Genomic DNA, 23,801 nt, shown 5'->3' with positions numbered 1-23,801 from the left:
TCAACAACCAACACATTTTAGCACATCACTTTACTGCAAATCTTCAGCAGAACTAGTATTTTACAGCTCTGTTTGTGATTGCTTTTCCTTTGGAATTCCAAAGCTGCCAAAATAAATAGCCAACATAACAAAACATATGAAGAATAAATAATAATAATAAAAAAATAGTATTTATACATTTATTTCCTTATTTATGTATAATTGTATTTTTCCACATTTATTTATTTTTTCATTTATTTATTTCCACATTTATTTTTGTATACATGTATATATGTCTTAATTTTATTTTGTTCTCATTTATTTGTTTCTACATTTCTTTGTCCTCATGTAATAAGAGGGGCATGTTTCACCTCAGACAGAGCTCAGAGTGGCAGTGCTGAAGCTTTGAGGCCACAGTGACACTTTGTGGTGTGAACAAATGAAATGAAGAGGTGTGTGTGGGCTGTGGGCACATGCCCTTTGCAAGTCACACAGAAAAATTAATGACTTAAAATGAATGCCGTATTTCCCATCTCTAAGTCATTTAATATCACCCTAACTGCATGCTATATTTGGGTGATCATAAATACTCTTTATCCTGGACATGGCCATAATAAAATCATCCGGTTGGGATTTTTAAAATGTCTTGGCACACATAAACAGAAGCCGCATCTTCAACAGATCTGATAACAGACACTTTTACACAGAAGCACGTACATGTGAAATTATACAGAATTAATCACATTTTATGTAAATGCACTGGATGAGGCTGATAAGAGTTTGTTTATTGTCGATGAGACTCGCACACCAGCTCAGAGAAACCAGAGTACATTTCACTGAAGTCTACGCAAGCATATTGATCAATGCGTTTGAACCACGACTGCAAATTCAGTTTCCATTCACATTTCCTAATTTTGCATGCACAACATGTGACAGTTCGAATGCTTATAAATATAACACATATTTCAAAGATGCGGCTCTAAGATACTAATTAATCACACATCTTAGGCACAATCATCAATTGGAATTATTGGGGATTAAATTAAACAAAAGGTGCTCATGTAAATACTGTAGTTTACATGCCATACATTGTAGATAGTTACAAAGATGCATCATGCCAATAGAGACAGCACCTGTTGTGCCCCCTCAGATTTTTGAGCCAACTGCATAGTAATACTATGGAAGTCAATGGGATTCCTCAACTGTTTGGTTACCAACATTTTTCAAAATATCTTCTTTTGTGTTCAGCAGAAGAAAGAAATTCATATAGGTTTGAAACAACTTGAGGGTGAGTAAATGATGACAGAATTTTCATTTTTAAGTGAACTATTTCTTTAAGGCACCTTAACCCATGCTAAGGCGGGCTCCTCACACCTCCTTAACCTGTTCTCTGTGGTAAAATGAATCACTTTTACACGTCCATCCACCAGGCCTCTGATAAAGCCTCGGCCTTGGCTGTACGTCTCCCTACTTTACACTTACCGTGCTCCTGGTTGACATGGGGGAACAACTGGAGAAAGGAACTTGGATTGTCGCTGTTAATGACCTTGTTTTCTATAATGCCCATCAAGTAGTCCAAGCTATCAGGTGTTCAATGGCTCTCTCGGTGGTCGGAGAACGTCCACTGTGGCTTAATCTATCTGGTCTCCCCAATACTGAAAAGTGGTATGAAAAAGCTTAAAAGTGGTAAGCAAACTTTGCTTTCCAAGAAAGCCTAACTCCCCTGCCACTGGATGGCATGTTCATAATGCAGACAGGGCTAATAAATACCATAGCAAGCCATCGGCCCAGCAGAGTAACCCCTCTCCTACTAAGCCCTGGGAGAAAATATCTTTCGCTGAGGCTGTGGCCAAGAAACCCCCAAACACCAATCCCTCTGACCCCAAACGCAAGCAGCCGGCCCGATGCACGGCCACAGGGGGCTCTAAGTCCATGCGGTCCCTTACCTGGCATTGGACATTCACTCTGTCGAGCCAGACTTGGTGCATTTGGATGCTTCTGCAGAGGTCAGGTATGTGTTTCATATGTTTCAGAGAACTAGGGTTATGAATGGTAAGCTATTGTTTTATGGTTTGGATGGCGGTAGGTCTTCTTAATCATGACCAGCTCAGGAGCGAATACTATGAATGGCCAGAACGGTCTCAACCCTGACGTCTACAGCCAGGTAAATTTACCATAATATTGTAATGGATTGATTAGGTATCCCACGGCAAAAGAATGCAAGCACCCATCTAAGAAGAAACAAAGATCGAGCTGTGGGGTCAGCAAAGGCTCAAACAAAGAGGCATTAAAACTCCCTTATCGGTAATTACCTTGCCTAAAGACAGCTATACTAAGGAATAAAATTGATTAATTGACTGTAGAAATTAAACATTACAGTGACTTTAGGCAAAGTCACTTGTTATTTTTCAAAGAGACTTGCTTGGTTAAAGGAATATTCAGGATATATCCTTAAATTGCTATACATAGAGCCTAGATAAAGTTGTGTCTCGCAAGTCTGTGGGAGGAGAACTTTTTTTTCTTTTCTTTTTCCACAATGGGGCCCATCAACTGTTTTGTTGCCGACAAAGGAATTCATACAAGTTTGGAACAATTAAGGGTGAGTAAATGATGACAGAATTTTCCTTGTTCTGTGAACTACCCCTTTAAAATGGTTACTAATACAAAAAGCATTATTAGAAAAATAAATAGCCTACACATAAATGAAATTAATAGCCTAACAATCAGGTAAACCCAAGTCGATTCAGTCCAGTAAATGTCCATCTTGATTTTTTACTAACAATAAAAATGATTATATCTTCAACTTGTTATTAAAAAATAATTAAATATTTCACAGCAAACCTCCATCAGAGGGCAGACTGGGCTTCTTGTTTTGGAATCTTACCACGTGACAAACAGAAAAGACAGAAGCAGTGTTTCTCAATACATCGGAATTCTCTATCAGTGCGCAAGACTGGACGTAAGTTTTAATACTTTCTCATTACAGTTTACAGATTACAGTTCTTTGGTAAAACAGTATGAATGTGATCTATCGTGATTTAAATTCGAAGTTAGAGTAGCCTACGCCTATTTTTATTCTTGTTCAGAGAAGAGTGGGTTCGAACTTTTAAACGGCCACAGACATGAAGCTTGTTGAAAAGCGTTAGGCTCCTGAAAATGAATAAAACGTTTCTAAATGTTTTTCTTTCCTCAAATTTCTGTTTTTCATCTTAGGCTGTTATTTTCTGATAACAGACAAACTTTAATTTGTCCAGTTAATTAAAGGCTGATATAGTGAAAATCATGTAAACTGATACAATATGTAAGCTAACACATAGGCTACAGGCAGTGTTTATAATATTTATTCCCTCCATTGCAATGTACTTATGGCTAGAGCCATGTGGTGTGAGGAGATGAAAGCAAAACTGATACAATATATTCGGCTAACTCAACATTGGTCATTTTTCTTTTTGAATAACTGTAACATATCTCAGTTTATCTTAGTAACATGCTGTGATCTCCAGGTCATCTCTTCTGACATTGCTCATCTGCAGTAGTCTAATGTCAGAGGAACGGGGACAAGACTCTCCATCTGAGATGAGTCTCTCAGAGAAACAGAGGTAAGACTGCACTTTATAGACAATGTCCAAGTTAATAACTAAATAATGTACTGAGGTTTTTCTCTTTTTCTCAGCCTTTCATTTACTGCACACAGTTCAAGTACACATTCAGTTTTATGAGTGTTTATTATATTAGGTTGTACTTTTATTCTATGATATCCATCTGGAATGGATGATAAATCTCTTCATGTGAGACTGAAGTATGTGATGTGGGAGATTAAGAACTCAAAAAACCTTAAAACTCAGTTTAGATTAATTAAGTTTAGAAGAGTTAAGGGAAGGCAAAGATATAGCCTACGCTCGGAAAGAATGTAGGCAGGAAAAACAAGAGTTAAATAGAGGAATGCAGGAAATAACTGTGTTTTTTGCCCTTGTTTTACTTGCACAGATGACAAAGGGCCCATTTATATTGTGGCAGAACAAAAAGTAACAAGATATGACTTGTGCAAGGTGCAAAGTGTTGTGCAAAAATTGCCTGTTAGTGTCTTTTGGATTTGACCACAATTTTCCATACTAAATGTCTTCAAATGAGACTTAAATATCAACTGTAAAGTGTTTTGCTCTTTGTGTCATTAGTGAAATATCAGGCTCACATGTGTCCAGCTCTGTGTCTGTGAAGAGTGACTATTCAAAACAAGGTTTACCACCAAACTTCAGTGAGAAAACACCATCATCTACCGAACGGTATGTCATTCTTCATATAGCCCTGCATTAGCTAATTTCTCCACTGTGGTGTATGTGATAGAACTTGACTGAGTAAAACAATTAATCTCAGAACAAGATTTTCTGGGAAGCTGCTTCTCTCTAATGAACTTTAGAGCTTCTTTCCATTAACACAATTACACAGGTAGTCTTTGTGTCATTAGTGAAAGATATGTTTACCAAATTTACGTTTAAAATGGCTTAAATGTTTACCAAAGGGTACTTCATGTGTTTCTTATTTTTGTTCACACATAGAAGATATTTTGGTGAACATTTATCATTAAACATTAAAGTTCAAATATTTATCAGAGTATTCATTTTAGAGTTTTAATAAGATGTTTAACTGTACTTATTCTCACAAAGAGGATATGCAAAGAGCTGTGATTTAAAAACCTAAAGGGAGCATCAGCAGAAAAGATCTAAGCACTGAAACTATTTAGATATATAGATGTAGATATTTTTTATTTTTGTTTTTTTTGTTTTTGTTTTATTTTTAAATTTGTTTCCACTGTAGATGCGTATATAACACAAACACACATAACGTTAAATTATCAACATACCACAATACAATCGAAAATAGTTGCTGACATCACAAAAAAACAACAACAAAGAGAGCATAAGTGACGTATCAATAGCCGATTTCCTATGAATTTAGAGCTCGTATAGAACAAAACTCTTACTATACCTTGCCTTTCTACACATCGGTAACCTATACCTATGGCCAGACGGCAGGGGGATTAAATATTTAGAGTGGGTGGTCTGGGTTGTTTACATTGTTTTGTGCCTTTCACAACGTCAATGTAGAGACACTATCCGAAAAATTGGGGCTAGGGATACCAATAATTGTACTTGCTAAATAAGTTATCTTTAAGAATTTGTTCTTGTTGGTAACTGTTAGCATATGAAAAAAAAAGGACTAGCTCAATTATACTGTGATACAAAAGAAGACGACGACGAGGTTGAACAGTAAAGTGTCATAAAGGGATAGTTCGGCCAAAAATGATATTAAACCCATGATTTACTCACCCTCAAGCCGTTCGAGATCCATATGTCAATCTTTTTTCAGACAAACACATTTTCAGTTATTTTAGAAAATGTCTTAGATCTTTCAGTGGTTATAATGTGAAGCTATGGGGTTTACCTCCTTCAAGTCCCAAAATGTGCATGCATCCTTCACAAAAGTAATCCATCCGGCTCCAGGGGGATAAACATAGGCCTATAAAGTTTATAAAGTTTTAAATATGTATTTTACGACAAAACCGCACGGATTAGCCTCAGAAGGCCTTTGTTTATCCACCTGGAGCCGGATGGATTACTTTTGTGAAGGATGCATGCACATTTTTGGACTTGATATACTTGTAATATTTTATATACTCTACCCTTTCAACTATCTCTCCGTTAATGGTAATGCTAAAAGCATGAATTTGTGTTTTTGGGGAGTGAGTTATATTTTTGAAGTGAGTTTTTTTTTTATATTACCCATTTCATTCTGGTGTGCTGAACTGCTGCACAACAGGTTAAAATACCTGTGGTCAATGCAGTATTTACTATTAAACACTTGGCCTGGTGTTCTTTGCTCATAGGACAGAAAATATTACAATAAGACCTAGTTTTTATTTAAAAGTATAGCTCAGCCAAAAGTGAAAATTGTCATCATTCGTCATTCAAAATCTTCGGAATACAAAGAAAGATATTTTTTAATAGTCTCTCATAATTTCTGTCTTTCCACTGAATGTCCATGCAACCAAAACCTTGAAGTTTTAAAGTACATTAAAACATTTCGAGCGGTTTAATCAAAGTCTTCTGAAGAAACACGATTGCTTTATGTGATAAACAGATTTAATTTAGCATTTTATTGACATATAAAACATTAATCATCACACATACATAGAGCACATCAAATATGGTAAACGGAGATTCAAACATTTGTTCTTGATGTGTGAGGAGGACCAGTGAGGTTTGTTCTTGTGCTTCAAGCATGTAAGGTTGAGCTGCAGTTGACTGTATTTTATGTGCTCTATATATGTCCATTGATTGATGCTTATATGTGAATAAAACCCAAAATTAAATCTGTTCATAAAATAAAGCTCAAAATGGGAAAAAAATGCTTAAAATTGAACTGATGAACTTTTGAAATAATTTCCCCATGATTTACTCACCCTCTCAAGTTATCCTAGGTGTATATGACTTTCTTCTTTCAGGCGAATACAATCGGAGTTATATTAATAAACACCCTGACGCTTCCGAGCTTTATAATAGAGCGTATAGTGGATTGCAACCATAAGTTTAAAGCTCAAAAAAGTGCATCCATCCATTATAAAAGAACTCCACATGGCTCCGGGGGGTTAATAAAGGCCTTCTGAAGCAAAAATTAGGTACCCAGGTCCTACCCTTTAACAATAAATTAAAGAGCTGATGCTTTCTTCTTCTCTTGGTTATAATGTGATTTCTCTTATATTTTGCCTGAAAATTCAGTATTGTATTTGATTTTATATATTTTTATTTTATTTATTAATAGCATTCAGTATGGGTCATTAGATTCAGATTTCCAGACTCAGAGGAACAACAAGGATTTCAAAGGTGATCTCCTGTGGATCTTCCAGGTAGGAAAACACATGTTCCTTTGTTTTATATTTTTAACGTAACAAACGTTATTGAACAAAGTACCCTCTCAAAAACACTCAAAACAATTTATTTTCTAATTCCTTAGCCAAAAAATAGGGATGACATTTTTTATTTGTCAAATGAAAGCTAATTAATATTTTTGTCTAATTGTTAGTTACTAAATAAAAATAGTTTTGACCAAATATTGGTGGACGATTTGGTTACATTTTGTTTTTCTCTATATATTTTTTCTTGCTTTGTTTGTAGGATCTTGAGAGCAAAATAATCAAGTTTCTGAAGAATGAGCTTGGAAAGTTTAAGAAAATATTACAAAAGGAGAACACACAATGCTTAGTGAAGGAGTTTAATGAGAACAGATGCAGTATTAAAGAAGCAGCTCTTGATCTCACACTACACTACCTGAGAGAGATGAAGCAAGATGAAGCTGCTGATACTCTAGAAGGTAAGTGACTCATGACCATCTGTCAGATCATCTCTTATAATTGTGTCACTTATAATTGAGAGAAAATTAGGATAAAAATATCTGTTTTTTTATCCCGGTGTTCAGATGAGCTGGCCTTCATTCATCCACTGAAATGTAGCCTAAAGAAGAAGTATCAATGTGTGTTTGAAGGAATTGCAAAGCCTGGTGACTCCACACTTCTGAATAACATCTACACAGATCTCTATATCACTCAGGGTTGTAGTGAACAGGTCAATACTGAACATGAGGTCAGACAGATTGAGTCCTTTTCCAGGCGTCATGAACCACAAGAGATCCCGATTGAATGCAAAAATGTGTTTGAAGCTCCTGAACAAGACAAGGAGATCAGAACTGTACTGACAAAAGGAGTTGCTGGCATTGGAAAATCTGTCTCTGTGCAAAAGTTTGTTCTGGATTGGGCTGAAGGAAAAGAAAATCAAGATATCAACTTATTATTTCCTCTTCCATTCAGAGAGATGAACTTAAAGGAGAAAGAAACACAAAGTTTCATGGATCTTATATCTACATTTTTCCCAGAGACAAAAGGACTGAACCTTACAAGAAGGAATCAATTCAAAGTCCTGTTCATCCTTGATGGATTGGATGAATGTCGTCTTCCTCTAAACTTTAAGGACAATGAGACGTGGCGTGATGTATCATCACCAGTCTCTCTGGATGTTCTTCTGACAAACCTCATCAAGGGAAATCTGTTTCCTTCTGCTCTCATCTGGATCACCACCAGACCAGCAGCTGCCATTAAGATTTCTCCTGACTGTATCGACCGGGTGACAGAGATAAGAGGATTCAATGACACACAAAAGGAAGAGTACTTCAAAAGAAGATTCAAGGATAAGAATCTGGCCAATGAAATTATTAATCATGTTAAACAATCAAAGAGTCTCTTTATCATGTGCCACATCCCAGTCTTCTGCTGGATTTCTGCCACTGTTCTCCAGAACATTTTGGAGGAAAAAAGAAATGATGTAAAAAACAATCAGGCTGATGATTCCTCTAAAACACTGCAGGAATCAAATACTGAAGACACTCCCAAGACTCTGACACAAATGTATACACACTTTCTCCGCTTTCAGATCCAGCAGAGCAGACAAAAGTATGATGGAGAATACACACCAGATGTTTCCTGGGATAAAGAAGCCATCCTTTCACTGGGGAAACTGGCATTTCAAGAGCTGGAAAGAAACAACCTGCTTTTTTATGACACAGACCTGGAATCATGTGGTATTGATGTCTATAAAGCATCCGTGTATTCAGGCATGTGTACCCAGATCTTTAAGGAGGAAACAGGGATCACTGTTGGTACCACATACTGCTTTGTTCACTTGAGCATTCAAGAGTTTATTGCAGGCCTTTATGCACATCTGTTTCAAGACATCAATAAGAAAAGTGCATTTGATCAAGAGTCTGCAGAAGAGGAAAACAAAAATGAAGCCATGATTGATTTGCTCAAGACTGCAGTGGACAAGGCACTTGAGAGTGAAACTGGACACCTGGACCTTTTCCTTCGCTTCCTCCTCGGTTTGTCACTCCAGTCTAATCGGCGACTCTTGCGAGGACTGTTGACACAGCAAGAAGACAATGACCAGAGCAAAAAAGAAATAGTTCAGTACATCAAGCAGAAATTAGAAGATAATCTGTCTCCAGAGAGATCCATCAATCTGTTCTACTGTCTGAATGAACTGAGTGATCAAAGTCTGGTGAAAGAGATACAGACCCACCTTAGCAAAGGAAGTCTCTCATCTGGTGATCTTTCACCTGCCCAGTGGTCTGCTTTGGCCTTTGTGTTGTTGACATCAGAAGAAGAACGCGAGGAGTTTGAGCTTCAGAAATTCAAGAAATCAGATGAGTTTCTCATTAGACTATCTGCAGTCATCAAAACCTCCAAAAGAGCTCTGTAAGTCATTTAATAAAGTCACGTTTTTGCACTCATCTGGTAGACATGTTTTCCTACACGGATCAATGATAATTTGTTTCTTTATCTTTTTATCAGTCAACTATTATTAAAGTATAATGCTTATTTGATTGTATTTATATTAATGTATTATCTAGAAAATTCTGTTCTTCAGCAAAACATGCACTTATGTTAACAGAGAAAGAAGACTCACGTTATTATACAACACATTGGTCCATAATTATTTTGACTGCAGTAATGCAGTTCTCTTTAACTTTTGCTATAGAGGACACTCTTACGAAACCTCAATGCTCAAATTATTAACCCCCAGATTCTACACCTCAAGTCACAATAAAGCTAGCTTTGATTGAAGTAAAAAAATTTGGCCACAATTATTGGCAACCCTAGAATATATATATATATATACAGTATAGTGTGTGTGTGTGTCTATAAAATAAAGGATTAACAATGCATATTTATTTTTACAGGCTTTTTTTTGTTTATATTTACCAAGGGTGCTAATAATTCTGACCACAACTGTATAACTTATTGTTATTAATGCTACAAACCATAATATTTTTTATTCAAACATTCTGTTTTGTTTTATCTATCAAGTTTTATCTATACTAGTTTTTTAATAGGTGGAAATTATACTTAATATTTGTATTTAGCAAATGTATTATATTAAATATAATTCTGTTATGTAATTTATTTTCTTTGTAGACTAAATGATTGTAATTTAACTGACAAAAGCTGTTCAGCTCTGGCTACAGTTCTCGGATCAGATACCAATCTGAAAGAGCTGAACATGAACAATAATAATCTGCAGGATTCCGGAGTGAAGCTGCTCTGCACTGGTCTGAAGAATATAAAGTGTAAATTGGAGATACTGAGGTAAGTGTGACAGACAAAAAATGAGCTCAAGCAAAACTGAAAGTGTGATTTCTTTTAGATATGATTTAGAACATTTATATATGGGATTGCATTTTTTGAATTGACATTCAATTGACAAATTACGAATTTGATGATTTATGATTTTTCCTTCATATGGGCAGTATGAAAAATGCTTAAAGGGGATAGTTCACCCAAAATTAAAAATTCTGTTTATCAATTACTTCGTTCCAAATTAGTCGTTCCAAATCCAAGAGACCACAACCTCCCTGGAACGTGATCTCTACTGAGGATTTGCACATTTTATTCAGATCAAAGACTTTCACTCCTGTATAGTTTTCAAAGATTAACCTTGAAATTGACTGTAAACTGGAGATTCTTGGGTGAGTTAAAAGTCTGGCCTTTTTTTTTTTTTTTTTTGCCTCCCTATTCATTTGTCAGTTTTGATTTGCAAATAACTTTCAATTAATTTGTACAAGGTATAAAATACAATCCACTTTAAGGATTTACAATGTTCAGGGGATTCCTAGAATAACTAATCAGCTGAATGTTACATTTGCATTGTTATAGACTCTCAAACTGCAGTATCAGAGAAGAAGGTTATAAAGCTCTGGCTTCAGCTCTGAGATCAAACCCTTCACACCTGATAGAGCTGGATCTCACAGGAAATGATCCTGGACAATCAGGAGTGAAGGAGCTCAATGATTTACTACAGGGTCCAAACTGTCAACTGAAGACACTGAGGTGAGACATGATGAAATTATACAAAATAAATGATATGCAGGCAAATTATTTATAGAAACATTATTTCACTAATACAATGTTACATCAAAGTAAATTCAAGATAACCCATTTCACAATTGATTTCCCCTTTATTACAATAAGTTTATTTGAGAACTGAATTGAATCCTGCTTCTTCTTCCCTTCTGCAGGTTTTTGGGTCCTGCTGCAGATGAAGCCTGTCAGTATGTTAGAGGAATTGTGGGTAAAAACCCGTTACTCCTACGAGAGCTGAATCTGAGTGAACGTGAACTAGGAGACTCAAATATGAAGAAGCTCGCTGCTCTACTGCAAGATAAACACTGTAAACTCAACACACTGATGTGAGTATTTCACATCATTCCCCAGAACTTTCTTAGATTTTAGGGAAATTGGTTGTGTTTTCACTTGATGACAATGTGGCTGAGAACAACAGACGTAAACACATTTATCCCAGTGAGCAAACCAAGAGAGACATTGACACGGAAAAACCTGTTATTAATGTAAAGTAAATACTTAAACTAACCAGTGGTGTGGGAGGCATCTGAATATTTGCGTCAGTATACCGCTGCTCAGCTAGGGTTTTGGGTACCGAAACCAGGCACCGATATGGAACCGGTAACAAAGTAACCGGTATGTAAACGGACCGAATCAAAACGCAGATTTCGGTGCCTCATTTCGGTGCCACTTTAATGCCTCAGCTGTCGGTTGAAATATTTGCCCTCTGGTTCACCGAAACGGACGTAAGAAACACCATCACTGCATGTGATTGCTAGTTAACCCTTTGACGCGTACGATTGTTCACACTGGGGTGCTTAATGTACAGATTGCATGATCATCAACTTCTAAATTCAAATCTGCGTTCACACATTTACTGCAGTGCGTAATAGCGCCCATTGTGCGTTATAGATCAACTAACATGAATCATGATCATTATAAAAGTTTCTTAAATGACAAAACACATTCACTTACATGCATTTAAGAATTAAAATATCAGCCAAGGACTGACTGACATAAAGCAACCAATCACAGTTTGTTATTTGTTCCACGTCATGTTTATTGTGAAAATGTAAAGTCGAGAATACTATAACAGACCGGCGTACATCTAATATATTATTCATTCAAGAACTTTGTGCAAGTTTACTGCAACAATAGAGCCGCTAATCACACGTACTTTTGAAAATACAGCCTTCAGTTGATCCTGATGAACGTTCATTGCCACAGTTGTAAACATGACAGCGCTTTTCTTACGTTCTAAAATAATGCTCACCTTGTGCAGGACATGCAATAAGTCAGGAGAGGTGACATATTTGGCCAGAGAAGGCAAAAAATGTGAAAAGAATTGCTGAAATTTAAAGCTGGTTTGTAGCATACCAAGAATACAGACTACTTTGCTGTTATTAGTAGGCTACTGCAGTGTTATTTAGTGTTAAATTATTGCATTTGGGTTAGGTGGCTTAGGTTTTATTGTGAATTTGTTATGTATTTTATATTAAATATTTACTCAAGAAAAATATATTTTTAAATAAAAAAAAGTTCTTTATTCACCATCGTTTTGAGGCTCTCTTTTTTTTTAAGAATCGGTTCAGGCACCGTTTAGGCACCGGTACCATTTTAAAAGTATCGATTTGAAAAAAAACATACGATAACCCAACCCTATGCTCATCTGTTTTGAACTTCTTTTCACACCTGAGTGAAGAACGACTTTTATGCTCAATATTTTGCAGCCTTTATACTCAATCTGTTGTTAAGAGTTCACATTCAGTGATGTATTTTGTCATCTGGTTAAAAAAAAGATAATCTTGTTTTATGTCTGTTTGTATGTTTGTTTTGAAGATGCTATAACTTAACAGAATGAAGAGTTTATTTTACTAATTTCTCCCAATGTAGGTTAAGATATTGTGATTTGACAGATGAAGGTTGTTCTGCTGTGACTTCAGCTCTGAAATCAAACCCATCACACCTAAGAGAGCTGGACCTGAGCGGGAATAAACTAGGAGACTCTGGAGTGAAAAACATCTGTGATCTACTGATGAACCCACAATGCAATCTGGAGAAACTAGAGTTAGTTACATTATACTGTACAGCAGTTACATTGCAATTTAAAGTTTACTGTTTAGTTATTTATTTAAAGACAACAGGGCCCAAGATACATAACGTATAGCTCTGCACATTCTGGTATTTCCTCATTGGTCACACTTTATTATATGAAGTGTCTTTAACTAGAAATTAACTGTTTAATTAAAAAAGAATTGATACAATGTTATAATAGTACATGCATGTCTGCAGGAATGTTGTGAGATTTGCATCTGCTGCTACAATAAATAAAAGTGACATTAAATAAATAGTTTAAAAATATTGAATGTGTCAGGCTCCTGATCACCCTGTCAGGGTTTATTTTGCAATAACAATTGGCTGGATGTACATTATCCCTTATGTATATGCCTGTAGCTCATCAGTATGGTGGTCATCATAGATCTGAGCCACTGTCCTTTCTCTTTCTGTCTTCAGTTTGTGTGGATGCAGTATTAAAGAGAAACACTGTTACCTCCTGAGTTCAGCTCTGCGTTTAAACCCATCACACCTGAGAGAGATGGACCTCAGTGGGAATGAACTGAAAAACACAAGAGTGAAGCACTTATGTGATGCACTGAAGGATTCACACTGTAAACTGGAGAGATTGAGGTGAGGAACATTCAACTACATTCCTGGGCAAAAAAAAATGGGCCAAGCCAGAAATTACACAAATATTTAGTGTTCTTATAATTGTCTTAACCCTTTTTAATCTCAAATCACTGGTCAGTCAATTAGCAAAAATTGTGCAAATACTGTAGAAAAAGTAACATAGCTTGGAATAGCCTTTCCCTTTGTTTTCTTTAAGTGTTTAAGCCAACTTGCAGACAGCTTTTTACAGGAAGAAGAGTCAGTGTTGATCCACTCAATGTTGTTGGCTCCAAACAGTTCATAAGTAGTTGAAAAATGTCTCCCAGATTGTTTAAGTTTTATTTAAGACCAAATATTCACTATAGGGTTTAAATCTGGACTCTGACCGGGTCAAAACATGACCCTGATGGGCTTATTCTCAAGCCACTTCTTGGTTGTCTTTGCTATTTGGGCTGGAACTTGGGTCTTGTTGAAAAAAATCAACTTTGGAAAACTTTTCAGTTGTGGGAAGCAACTTAAGCAAGTCATTCTGTAATATGCTCCTGTACTCCAAAACATGAATTGACTTTTCACAGTGAAGAAGCTCACCTATACCAGCAACTAATCAGGCCTTCCACACAATGACACATCTTCCTGCATGCTTTACTGTGGTAGAGATGTTTTTCTTATATTTCTCACCAGATCTTCGAAGACACCACTCTAGAGCCTCACCGTGCAACTCATGTTTCATTGCGATTCATCAGTCCACAAAAATCTGCTGAACCACTCTATTAAACTTCCCATATTCTGCCAGAAACTTCATTCTGTCTTTGATGTTTTTTTTCTGAAACAGCAATTGCTTTTTTAAGTAGTACATTTGCTTAAATTTTGCTAATTTCCTGACCAATAATTTGCGGTTAAGACCATTAAAAGCTTAGTGTTTAACTATTTTGAGGATTAGCCTATATTTTTTGCCCAGGAGTGTACATCAAAAAAGATGATATTTGAATGAAACATAATGAAGTGTTTGTCTCATTTCTCCCAATGTAGGTTAAGATACTGTGATATGACATATGAGTGTTGTTCTGCTGTGACTTCAGCTCTGAAATCAAACCCATCACACCTGAGAGAGCTGAACCTGAGTGGGAATAAACTTGGAGACTCTGGAGTTGAAAACATATGTGATCTACTGATGAATTCACAGTGCAGGCTGGAAATACTAGAGTAAGTAATATTACACTGTACAGCAGTTACATTGTGGTTAAAGTTCACTGTATAGTTATATATTTTAAGACAACAAGTCCCAAGTTGCATAATTTATAGCACAGCACTTTCTTGCATTTTAACATCTGAAGATACATTGATAGTGCACAAACTTTTTTTGAGTGAAGATGGCTTCCGACATGGGTTGTAACTAGTATCCTTAAATCTTAGTTATGCTTCTTTGTTGGTTTATTGTCATATAATTAAGTTTCCAGGTGTGTGGTGCTGTATTAGTGTACTGTATGGCATTTAATCAAGTTTTGCATGTACGTAACATGGATCTGAGCCATTGTCCTTTTTGTCTTCAGTCTGTGTGGATGCAGTATTACAGAGAAACAGTGTCTCATCCTGACTTCAGCTCTGAAATCAAACCCATCAAACCTGAGAGAGCTGGACCTCAGTGGAAATAAAATAGAAAACACAGGAGTAAAGCACTTTTGTGACATACTAAAGGATTCACATTGTAAACAGGAGAGATTGAGGTCAGTAATATTCACATTCTTTCATTATTTGTTTTATTTAAACGGGTTGTTTAGTTTCATTTAGTTTTATTTTGGTTTTCCCTGTTCCTGTTACCTGATATCCCATTCCTGGTTTGTTTCCATGGTTTCCAATTGAGTTACGCAGCTGGTTCTTTTTTCGTTAATTACCATCCCTGTGTATTTAAGCCCTGAGTTCTGTCTGTTCTTTGCTTGGTGTCATTAACGCTTATGTGGAAGTGTAATATGTTTCCTGAGTTTCTACGTGTTCATTAAAGGAGAACTCCGGTCAATTTTAACATTGAGCTCATTTTTTTGTACATTTGGAGTGCTGTCAATACAGAGAACAACGACAAAAATCGGTGTTGCCTACACCGTGTTATCCTCTTTTTTTTTTTAATTTGCACCCTGTTGATTTCAATGGGGCAAGTTTTAAAACTGCTTTTAGCCTCTTAACATCCTTGATGTGTCATTACAAGTGCACAGGTCATGTGAGTGATTTCTTCGGGGTGAACGCGGGTTAATCTGACTGCAGATAGTAGCGCACATACCTGTATTTACATCCTGTTTTCGCTCAAAGTCCATAGTAATCGATTGTCGAGTTCACGCGCATGATCATAGGTACTAAACCAATGCGCGTGAACTCGACAATCGATTACTATGGACTTTGACCGAAAACAGGATGTAATTACAGGTATGTGCGCTGGCTGAATAAACATAATTTTTATTCATATCTTTCACATCTACTGCAGTCAGATTAACCCGCGTTCACTCCGAAGGAATCACTCACATGACCTGTGCACTTGTATTGACACATCAAGGATGTTAAGAGGCTAAAAGCAGGTTTAAAACTTGCCCCATTGAAGTCAATAGGGTGCAAATTTTAAAAAGAGGATAACACGGTGTAGGCAACACCGATTTTTGTCGTTGTTCTCTGTATTAACAGCACTCCAAATGTACAAAAAAATGAGCTCAATGTTAAAATTGACCGGAGTTCTCCTTTAAAGTCTCCTTGGATCTATTTGCTTGCGTCACATGTCTTTCCTTGTGAATTATACTACACATGCTACAACTCATGACAGAACCCGGCATCAAAAAAAAAAAAAAAAAGCGAAAGTAAACATGGACTTACCAACTGTCCAGAAGACTGCCACCAAGACAGTGCCTGAGCCTAATACTGAGGGCATTTTCATCCCGCCCTAGCCCTACAGAGAGTCTGACCAGGTGTGTGAGCCAGCAACAACATCTGTCAAAGAGGGGATTCTAGTGGAGTATGATGGCATAGAGTGGAGTTACTCCCATGCTCCCGCTGCCGAGGGTGAGCTGTGCCCGATCCCTGGTCCCAAAATCACATGTCACCACTGGTTCCACCCAGCTCCATGTCTCCTTCGTTGCTGATGGTTTTGTCTAGTTTCAAGTCTCCTTCTTCACTGATGGTCCCACTCAGCCTTGAGCTGCCGAGCCTGTTACTCTACCTCATTCCACTGAACAGTTGGCTCCACCTTGGCTCCTCGCTCCCACTGCTTACCTTGGTCCCTCCAGGTTCTGCATTGGTCAGTCCTCACTCTGCCTATGCCATGGACTTCCGGGCCTTTGGCTGTGCCTCGTGCCTCCTCCCCTTTAGCTCCGTAAGGCTTCTCCTTCCCTCCGGCTCTGTCTGGTCCTCAGTCCCACCTCTGTCCTTTGGCACCCTGGCTGTACCAGGGCCACTTGTGACAGCAGCTCCGCCTTGGGCTCCTGGTCCTACAGTGTTGCCTGGTCCCTTCGTCTCCTCAGCTCGGCCTGAGTCTCCAACTCTCCTGGCTCCACTACTGCCAGTCGGATTCCTAAACCTACCCTGGCTCCTCCCTCCATCGGTTCCGCCATGGGCCTTCATCAGGATGGCTCACCTCTGGGTCTCTCTCTGGCTCCTTCCTCCATAACCTCCTCGCTGGCTCCTCCCTCCATCATCTCTGCCATGGTGTTCCCATAGTGCTCACATCCAGATTTGGCAAATGTCTGAACGGCAGTGAGCGAGGACTATGATGCGGTGATATCGATGTCTTGTTTTGGATGCAGCCATATGCAGATGTATTTGCCCATGTGACGTCACAATTCCCCCAACATCCAAACGAGATGTTTTTTGAGCTTGATTAATTAAATACTTTGTTTATAATGAGGAGGACGTTTTAATGGTACAAAGACCTCTATAGGGTGCTTTCACAATAGCACTTTTGGCACGCACCTGGGGTCCATTAATGTTACAGAGTTCAGTTTGTTTGGATGGTGTGAACACTGTCTTCCAAACTCGGGTGCGCACCTGCAAACCGTACCCGAGTCCGCTTAAAAAGGGTGCTCTGGGGTACAGTTCTTGTGAACTCCGGTACGGTTCGCTGCTCATATGAACACAATCATGCTAAATCGCGGAAGTGAACTGCTATTAATGACTTATGATTTGATAAAAAGTTGTGTTTGTGTGTGTGTTTCACTCACTTTCCTGATGAGCGTAACTGGCGCACTGCCAACAGAGAGCTGTATATCTAATTTCTGCTCGCCTTCAGCATTCTTTAGAGCATTTGCAGTACATTCACAGCAGATAGACGCAAGACTTACTGAAGCTTTGGAAACAAAACCAATGGTTCAAAAACAAAAATATAAAAGTGAGGTGAGCAACGTGCTGCGCTGTCTTTACCAAGCAACAGAGTAAACAGCTGCTCCTTTGATGCAAATGCACCGCGGTCCAGACCCAAATAATATTCTTTACACAGTCCAGCGGGGGAAGGGTGGGCAATCGAACCACGTGTGAAAGCACACTTATATGAGATCAAGGCAAAAGATCAAGGAAAATTTGATTTCTCATGTCATGACCCCTTTAAAATCATTTCAGCAGTTGTAATCTGTTCCGGAGTCACATATTTAAATGCTCCACTAAAACACCACACAGTATACTGCTTCTCAGCTGTTTTTCTTTTTTTTTTACACCCAAGCAGAAAATGTTATGACTTTTATGCTGAATATCTCAGGGCCTTCATACTTAATGTCTTATAAAGAGCTTGAGTTCACATTATATTTGTGGAAAATTCTTTACCTTTGTGATGTGCAGGGCCGTCAATAAGGGGGGATAAAGGGGAACGTTTTCTGGGGCCCAGCCGCTAGGGGGGGCCCATGCAGTCCAGCTATAATTGACCCTTCGCTAAGCCACGCCCGAAAACCGCCACAGGCCAATCGTGGCTTAGCAACCGTAACTAGGCGCGGGAGGTCTGGCAAGCTTTCGAGCGAGAGGGAAACATGCCGCGTTGTGCGTATGGATTGTGCAAATCTGATACCCGGTATCCTAAAATTTTGGACGGGGTGGTGGATTTTGTTCCCTTCCCGAAACCTAAAACCCAAGGGGAGAAATGCCGGGCGTCATCTTCATATAGCGCTTTTAACAATGTAGATTGTTCCAAAGCAGCTTTACATTGATAATAGGAAATTAAAAGTAAAGTGTTTTGGCTTTATAGCAGCTCTAGAATAAAGTTATTGTCCAGCTCGTGGATCAAGCAGTGTGATTAAAGGCAAGACGGAGGCTCACTGACATAATTTAACGGTACTTAAAAATATATTTCAGCATTTTGTTAATCGACGGCCAAACTAGTAACGTTACCCCAATCCGATCGCGACTCTCCCGGTGTTAGTTCTAGTAAAAGTAAAAGGTAGTTAGTAAAAGGAGGGAACATCAGGGGGCTTGCCGGAGATCTCCAAGGAAAAGTTTGGTATGCAAACTTAATCAGTTCATAACAGTAAGTTAGTCCGACGTGTGAGCAGTAACGTTAGCCTGGCGCGCTAAAAATATAAGCGGGAGAATGTTATCATTGCAAAGTGGTCAGGCTAATGTCTTGTGTTTATTCCACGATACATAAGCTGTTTGATTTATAAATATTAGAATATTTTCACATTTCACTTACCCTGCTGTGCATGCACAAAGCTGTTCCTCAATTTGTGTGTTTCCCATTTGAATGGTCAGCGTATGAGGCGGCTGCTGCTTGCGCTGAGACCTAACGTTATAGACTTTAGCTTCAATTTTGATGAAATTATTCTCTAATAGTTTGCATATTATGTCGTGGATATAGCCCTCGAATGCATACTGCAGTCTTGCTCTCTCATATTTTCACCTGTCCGCTAAAAATGACTAATTATCTCCTTGGGAATGTCTGAAACCAGTGCATACATACTGTAATAGACGTGCCAGGCGCAAAAGCTTGACAGGCGTAGCAACAGTAACTAAGGAGGGCGGGGCTTAGCGAAGGGTCAATTATGTTCATCCTAAATATAAGCAAAGGTTACCATATTTTATTTTGAACCAAAATAGCACCATTAATTGTTGAAAGTGAGAAAAAAACGCATTTTATTTAATGTTCCTCGAGTAAAATGTAGCCTGTGTCATAATGAAACACCCCTTTCCTGAAAATGGTCTGAGCTATTTTTTGTTGTACTTAATATCGCGAGCGAGCGCGGGCGCCGTGAGCGCTGAGCGAGCAGCAGGTACGAGTAGTGAGTTGCCGTCGAAAAAGATGGATAAAGCAAAAAAGGCGGGGGTTAAAAATAGAAAAAGAAATAGGGAAAGGGAGATGGCATGTCAATTGATGCGACAGCAGCTAAATAAGTGGATGGTGAAAGGCAACAGGTATGATTTAAAGTGTGACGTCCAGGCATGTAGGCTACTGGCCATCGGGACTACAGGGAGATTCCCAGTGGGCCGACGTGCTTTTTGGGCCGATGCATCTCATACTTTTTTTCTTTTTTGTCTTAACGGCCCATAAAACTCGTACATTTGTTTTGTTTTGCTTAATCGGCGGGGCTGGGTTAGTACCGGTGTAATGCATTGGTCAAAAAAAGTCAGCGTTAGTTTTTTTCCTGAAACTCCGGCCCATGAAACACGTAGATCAGCGGGACATTGGTTCTTTTCTTGATGGTCACTGGGCTGGCCCAATCACATCTTTAATGTGAAGTATAGAAATATACTCTTTCAAGTAAATTAGTACAACACTAATTATTAAAGTTTCCTTTATTTTTCAGTGCATTTGTTTTACAATATATGGCTATTATATCATGGGATTAATATTATAACTATTATTAGTGTAATGTAGACAGACACTGTAACTAAAAGAGGTTTTATTTTTAATTTGCACACTGAATATGGGTTGGAGTTTTTAATTTTGAACTCTCAAAGTGCACCAGATTGATGAATTTAACATTAAAAAGCACAAAATTTTCTTAAATTTTCAAACCCCCTAGAGGTACAGAGGTCCACTCACCACAGCTTTACCAAAAATCCTGTAAGAAACACAGGTAATGCTATGGCAATGCAGGTTCTATATAAATATATACATTTTTTGATTGGGGGCCATTCACTGGACCTTTTCAGGGGCCCAGTCATTTCTGTGGGCGGGCCTGGTGATGTGTGATATGTTTTGTGATCTGGTGAAATAAAGTATCTCTCTGTTTATTTGTCATTAAGATGTTGTAACTTTACAGAATAAATTGTTTCTTTCATTTCTATCCATGTAGGTTTAGATACTGCGGTATGACAGATGAAGGTTGTTCTGCTGTGACTTCAGCTCTGAAATCAAACCCATCACACCTGAGAGAGCTGGAGCTGAGTGGGAATCAACTAGGAGATTCTGGAGTGAAAAACCTCAGTGATCTACTGATGAATCCAGAATTCAACCTGGAAAAACTAGTGTTAGTATAATTATACTGTACAGCAGTTATTTTCATAGAGACATCAGTAGCTATATTAATATCAGTGATACTGGCCTTCATTCATAAAAAGATGCCATTAAGCAATTATTTAAAATATACTGTCTTTATGTTGTTTCTGCATTACAGTGAAAATTGAGTCTCACATTATTATTATCCCCCCCCCCCCCCACGCACACACACACACACACACACTTCTCAAACCCTTGTTAATGGTCATACAATCAGGTTTCCAGGTGTTTGGGAGTGTATTAGTGACTTTATGGCGTTTACTCATGATGTGTTTAACACGTGAATTTAACGTGGATCTTGAGTCATTGTTCTTTTCTCTTTCTGTCTTTAGGCTGTGTGGATGCAGTATTACAGAGAAACAGTGTCTCATCCTGACTTCAGCTCTGAAATCAAACCCATCACACCTGAGAGAGCTGTACCTCAGTGGGAATAAAATGGAAAACAAAGGAGTGAATCACTTATGTGACCTACTGAAGGATTCACACTGTAAACTGGAGAGATTGAGGTCAGTAACATTCACATACAAGAATCAAAACGAGAACAAAACATTTTGACTAAAATGTGCATTTTGATTAAATATTTGTCATTGAATTTTTGTGAATTGATATGATTATAAATAACAGTATGTGAGTATACAGTATAACTGTAATGAAATCAGAGTAATGAGATAATGAAAATAATATTTGCAGAAAAATATCATTAATAAGTTGCAGAATGTATGTGTACCTGCAGAACCTTCTACCCCTGACACATGACCATGCCTTAAAAAGTTAATTTCAAACTCTGGGTGAACTCTCTCTTTTTCTGTTTGTTTGTTTGTTTGTTTCTAGCCTTAATGACTGTGGAATTACAGACGTTTCTTCTTTAACTCAGTCTTTGACAAACACAAAAGCACTGGAGTTTTTAAAAGAGATTGATCTGAGTAAAAATAACATAGGAGACTCAAAGGCGCAGCTCATTGACGTGCTACGAGACTCAAGCTGTACACTGAGGTGAGTAAACTTATTTTTGTTACAGTCATGCTAACACCAACAAATAAATGAACATAATTTGTGTTTTAACTCATATTTAAAATAAATATTTTTTTAGAAATATTCTCTAAATAATGTCAGTAACTAATCTGATTACAGGAATTTTAATTTAACTTTACACCTTTTCACTCAAAAAAAAAAAAAGTTATTAGAATTTTGAACTTGTTCTACCCAACATTGATTATTTTCTCTTCTGATTCCCTCTTACAGCTTAGAGAGAGATCATTGGTTTAGCTGGAGAGCTGGTGTAAACCTCATTGGTAGCATTGGTGGATGGATTACATCATTTGCTAAAGCTCAGGAACCCGTGAAATCAACAGAACAAGACCAGTGAACATCAGGTGAGGGATCATCGGAAGAGTTTTACTATAGCACTGTGTCTATGAGTGTAAAACAATATGTGTGTTGATGTGATGTCTGTATAACAAAATCTAAAATATAAATTATATTCAAATATAAACTCTGTTGTCAACTATGAATATCAGACAGCACACACACACACAAAAAGAGATAGCAAACTTATAGAGATAGAAACTGCTTCACGTAGCATTGCTTTTACAAATGTAAAAATTGGCTTTTATGTATTACTATTAATACTGATAAATACATATGAATACCTTGATTAATTTAATTTTATTTACAGGCGGAAAAGAGGAGGAAGGAGAATGTGGTCAGAGCTCATACGATGTGGATTATTAGTCTTCAGTAAAGGCCTGAAAACATAATGACGTTGGGATTAAAATCATTGTGGGCTACATATACAGATTCAAATCAATACTATCAATATGTGTGTATATATATATATTTGAGGAGTCTCTTCTCCCATCTAATTAAGCTTCAGTATTTACCAGTTCACAGCATTTATGTACCCATCCTCCTCCTCGTTTTGATAGTCTAATGCATCTATCTAATGCATTTCATGTAGTGATTATAATCTTCACTTTTGCCATTGTATTGTATTGTATTGTATTGTGAGGCACATCGAGAAAATAAAGTTTGTTTCAAACATTCATTAGTTCACTAGCCACCTTTAAGTATAATTAGTGCTCCTAAGAGATTCTCCTGCTTAAAGCTGTGGGCTTGAATTTAAAATTTCACAATATGAGCTGGCTTTGAGAAGAACCATGCTGGCCTGAATATAAGAGTATATGAAGACATAAGTTATATAACCCATTCTCATCTCACTGACAGTTATCTTCAGCAGAACTAAGTGTTGCACAGCTCTATGTGTGATTGCTTTTCCTGCTGTGATCCATTATTCCACTCTGTACTCCACTATATTCCCTGCTCCTCACCACTGCTGAGACTTTCCCCGGCAAGTGTACAGATTATGTAATGAATGAATAAATGATCTTTATTAGGCAGTAATCACTAATTATGCAGATGAATTAGACAATCTTTTTGCCATTGAGATGACTTGGAAAAAGTGTCCCAATCAACCTGAATTCACCCTACAAATATTATTTAATCCACTAATTAACTTGAATTTAAATTGATTTGTTCCTAAAACCAGGAGGCCAGAGGGTCAGTAGTTAAATTTGATTAAAAACAAATGATTAACATAGCAACTTTATGTAACATATTTCCTCATTAACAACCAATTAAAATTGCTCATTCACACTCAGCCATTCTTTTCCTTCCATCGATGCGTTGTAGTGTTTTCTCTTTGCTCAGAATGTGTTAATAGCCTATTTTTGTATATGAGATGAATATTATGTACATATA

The 23,801-nt window shown here is 37.6% G+C and overlaps 1 protein-coding gene across 1 annotated transcript; it reads left to right on the top strand.

Annotated features, from left to right (window-relative positions):
* The first annotated feature begins 2,815 nt into the window (after positions 1–2,815).
* LOC311085626 (NACHT, LRR and PYD domains-containing protein 12) lies at positions 2,816–23,088 on the top strand. The gene is made up of 18 exons (XM_084118161.1): positions 2,816–2,938; positions 3,483–3,578; positions 4,155–4,262; positions 6,799–6,883; positions 7,152–7,347; positions 7,453–9,280; positions 10,001–10,171; positions 10,739–10,912; positions 11,101–11,271; positions 12,818–12,991; positions 13,439–13,612; positions 14,621–14,794; positions 15,142–15,315; positions 20,842–21,015; positions 21,377–21,550; positions 21,876–22,037; positions 22,287–22,417; positions 22,720–23,088. The coding sequence occupies exons 2-17, from the start codon at positions 3,520–3,522 to the stop codon at positions 22,408–22,410; spliced, it is 4,122 nt and encodes a 1,373-aa protein (XP_083974287.1). The 5' UTR covers positions 2,816–2,938; positions 3,483–3,519; the 3' UTR covers positions 22,411–22,417; positions 22,720–23,088.
* The last annotated feature ends 713 nt before the right edge of the window (positions 23,089–23,801 follow it).

The sequence above is a fragment of the Abramis brama genome (genome assembly GCF_963993115.1).
Source record: "Abramis brama genome assembly, chromosome: 6".
In the NCBI taxonomy this organism is placed as follows: Eukaryota; Metazoa; Chordata; class Actinopteri; order Cypriniformes; family Leuciscidae; genus Abramis; species Abramis brama.
This window is presented reverse-complemented; position numbering and strand designations above follow the sequence as displayed.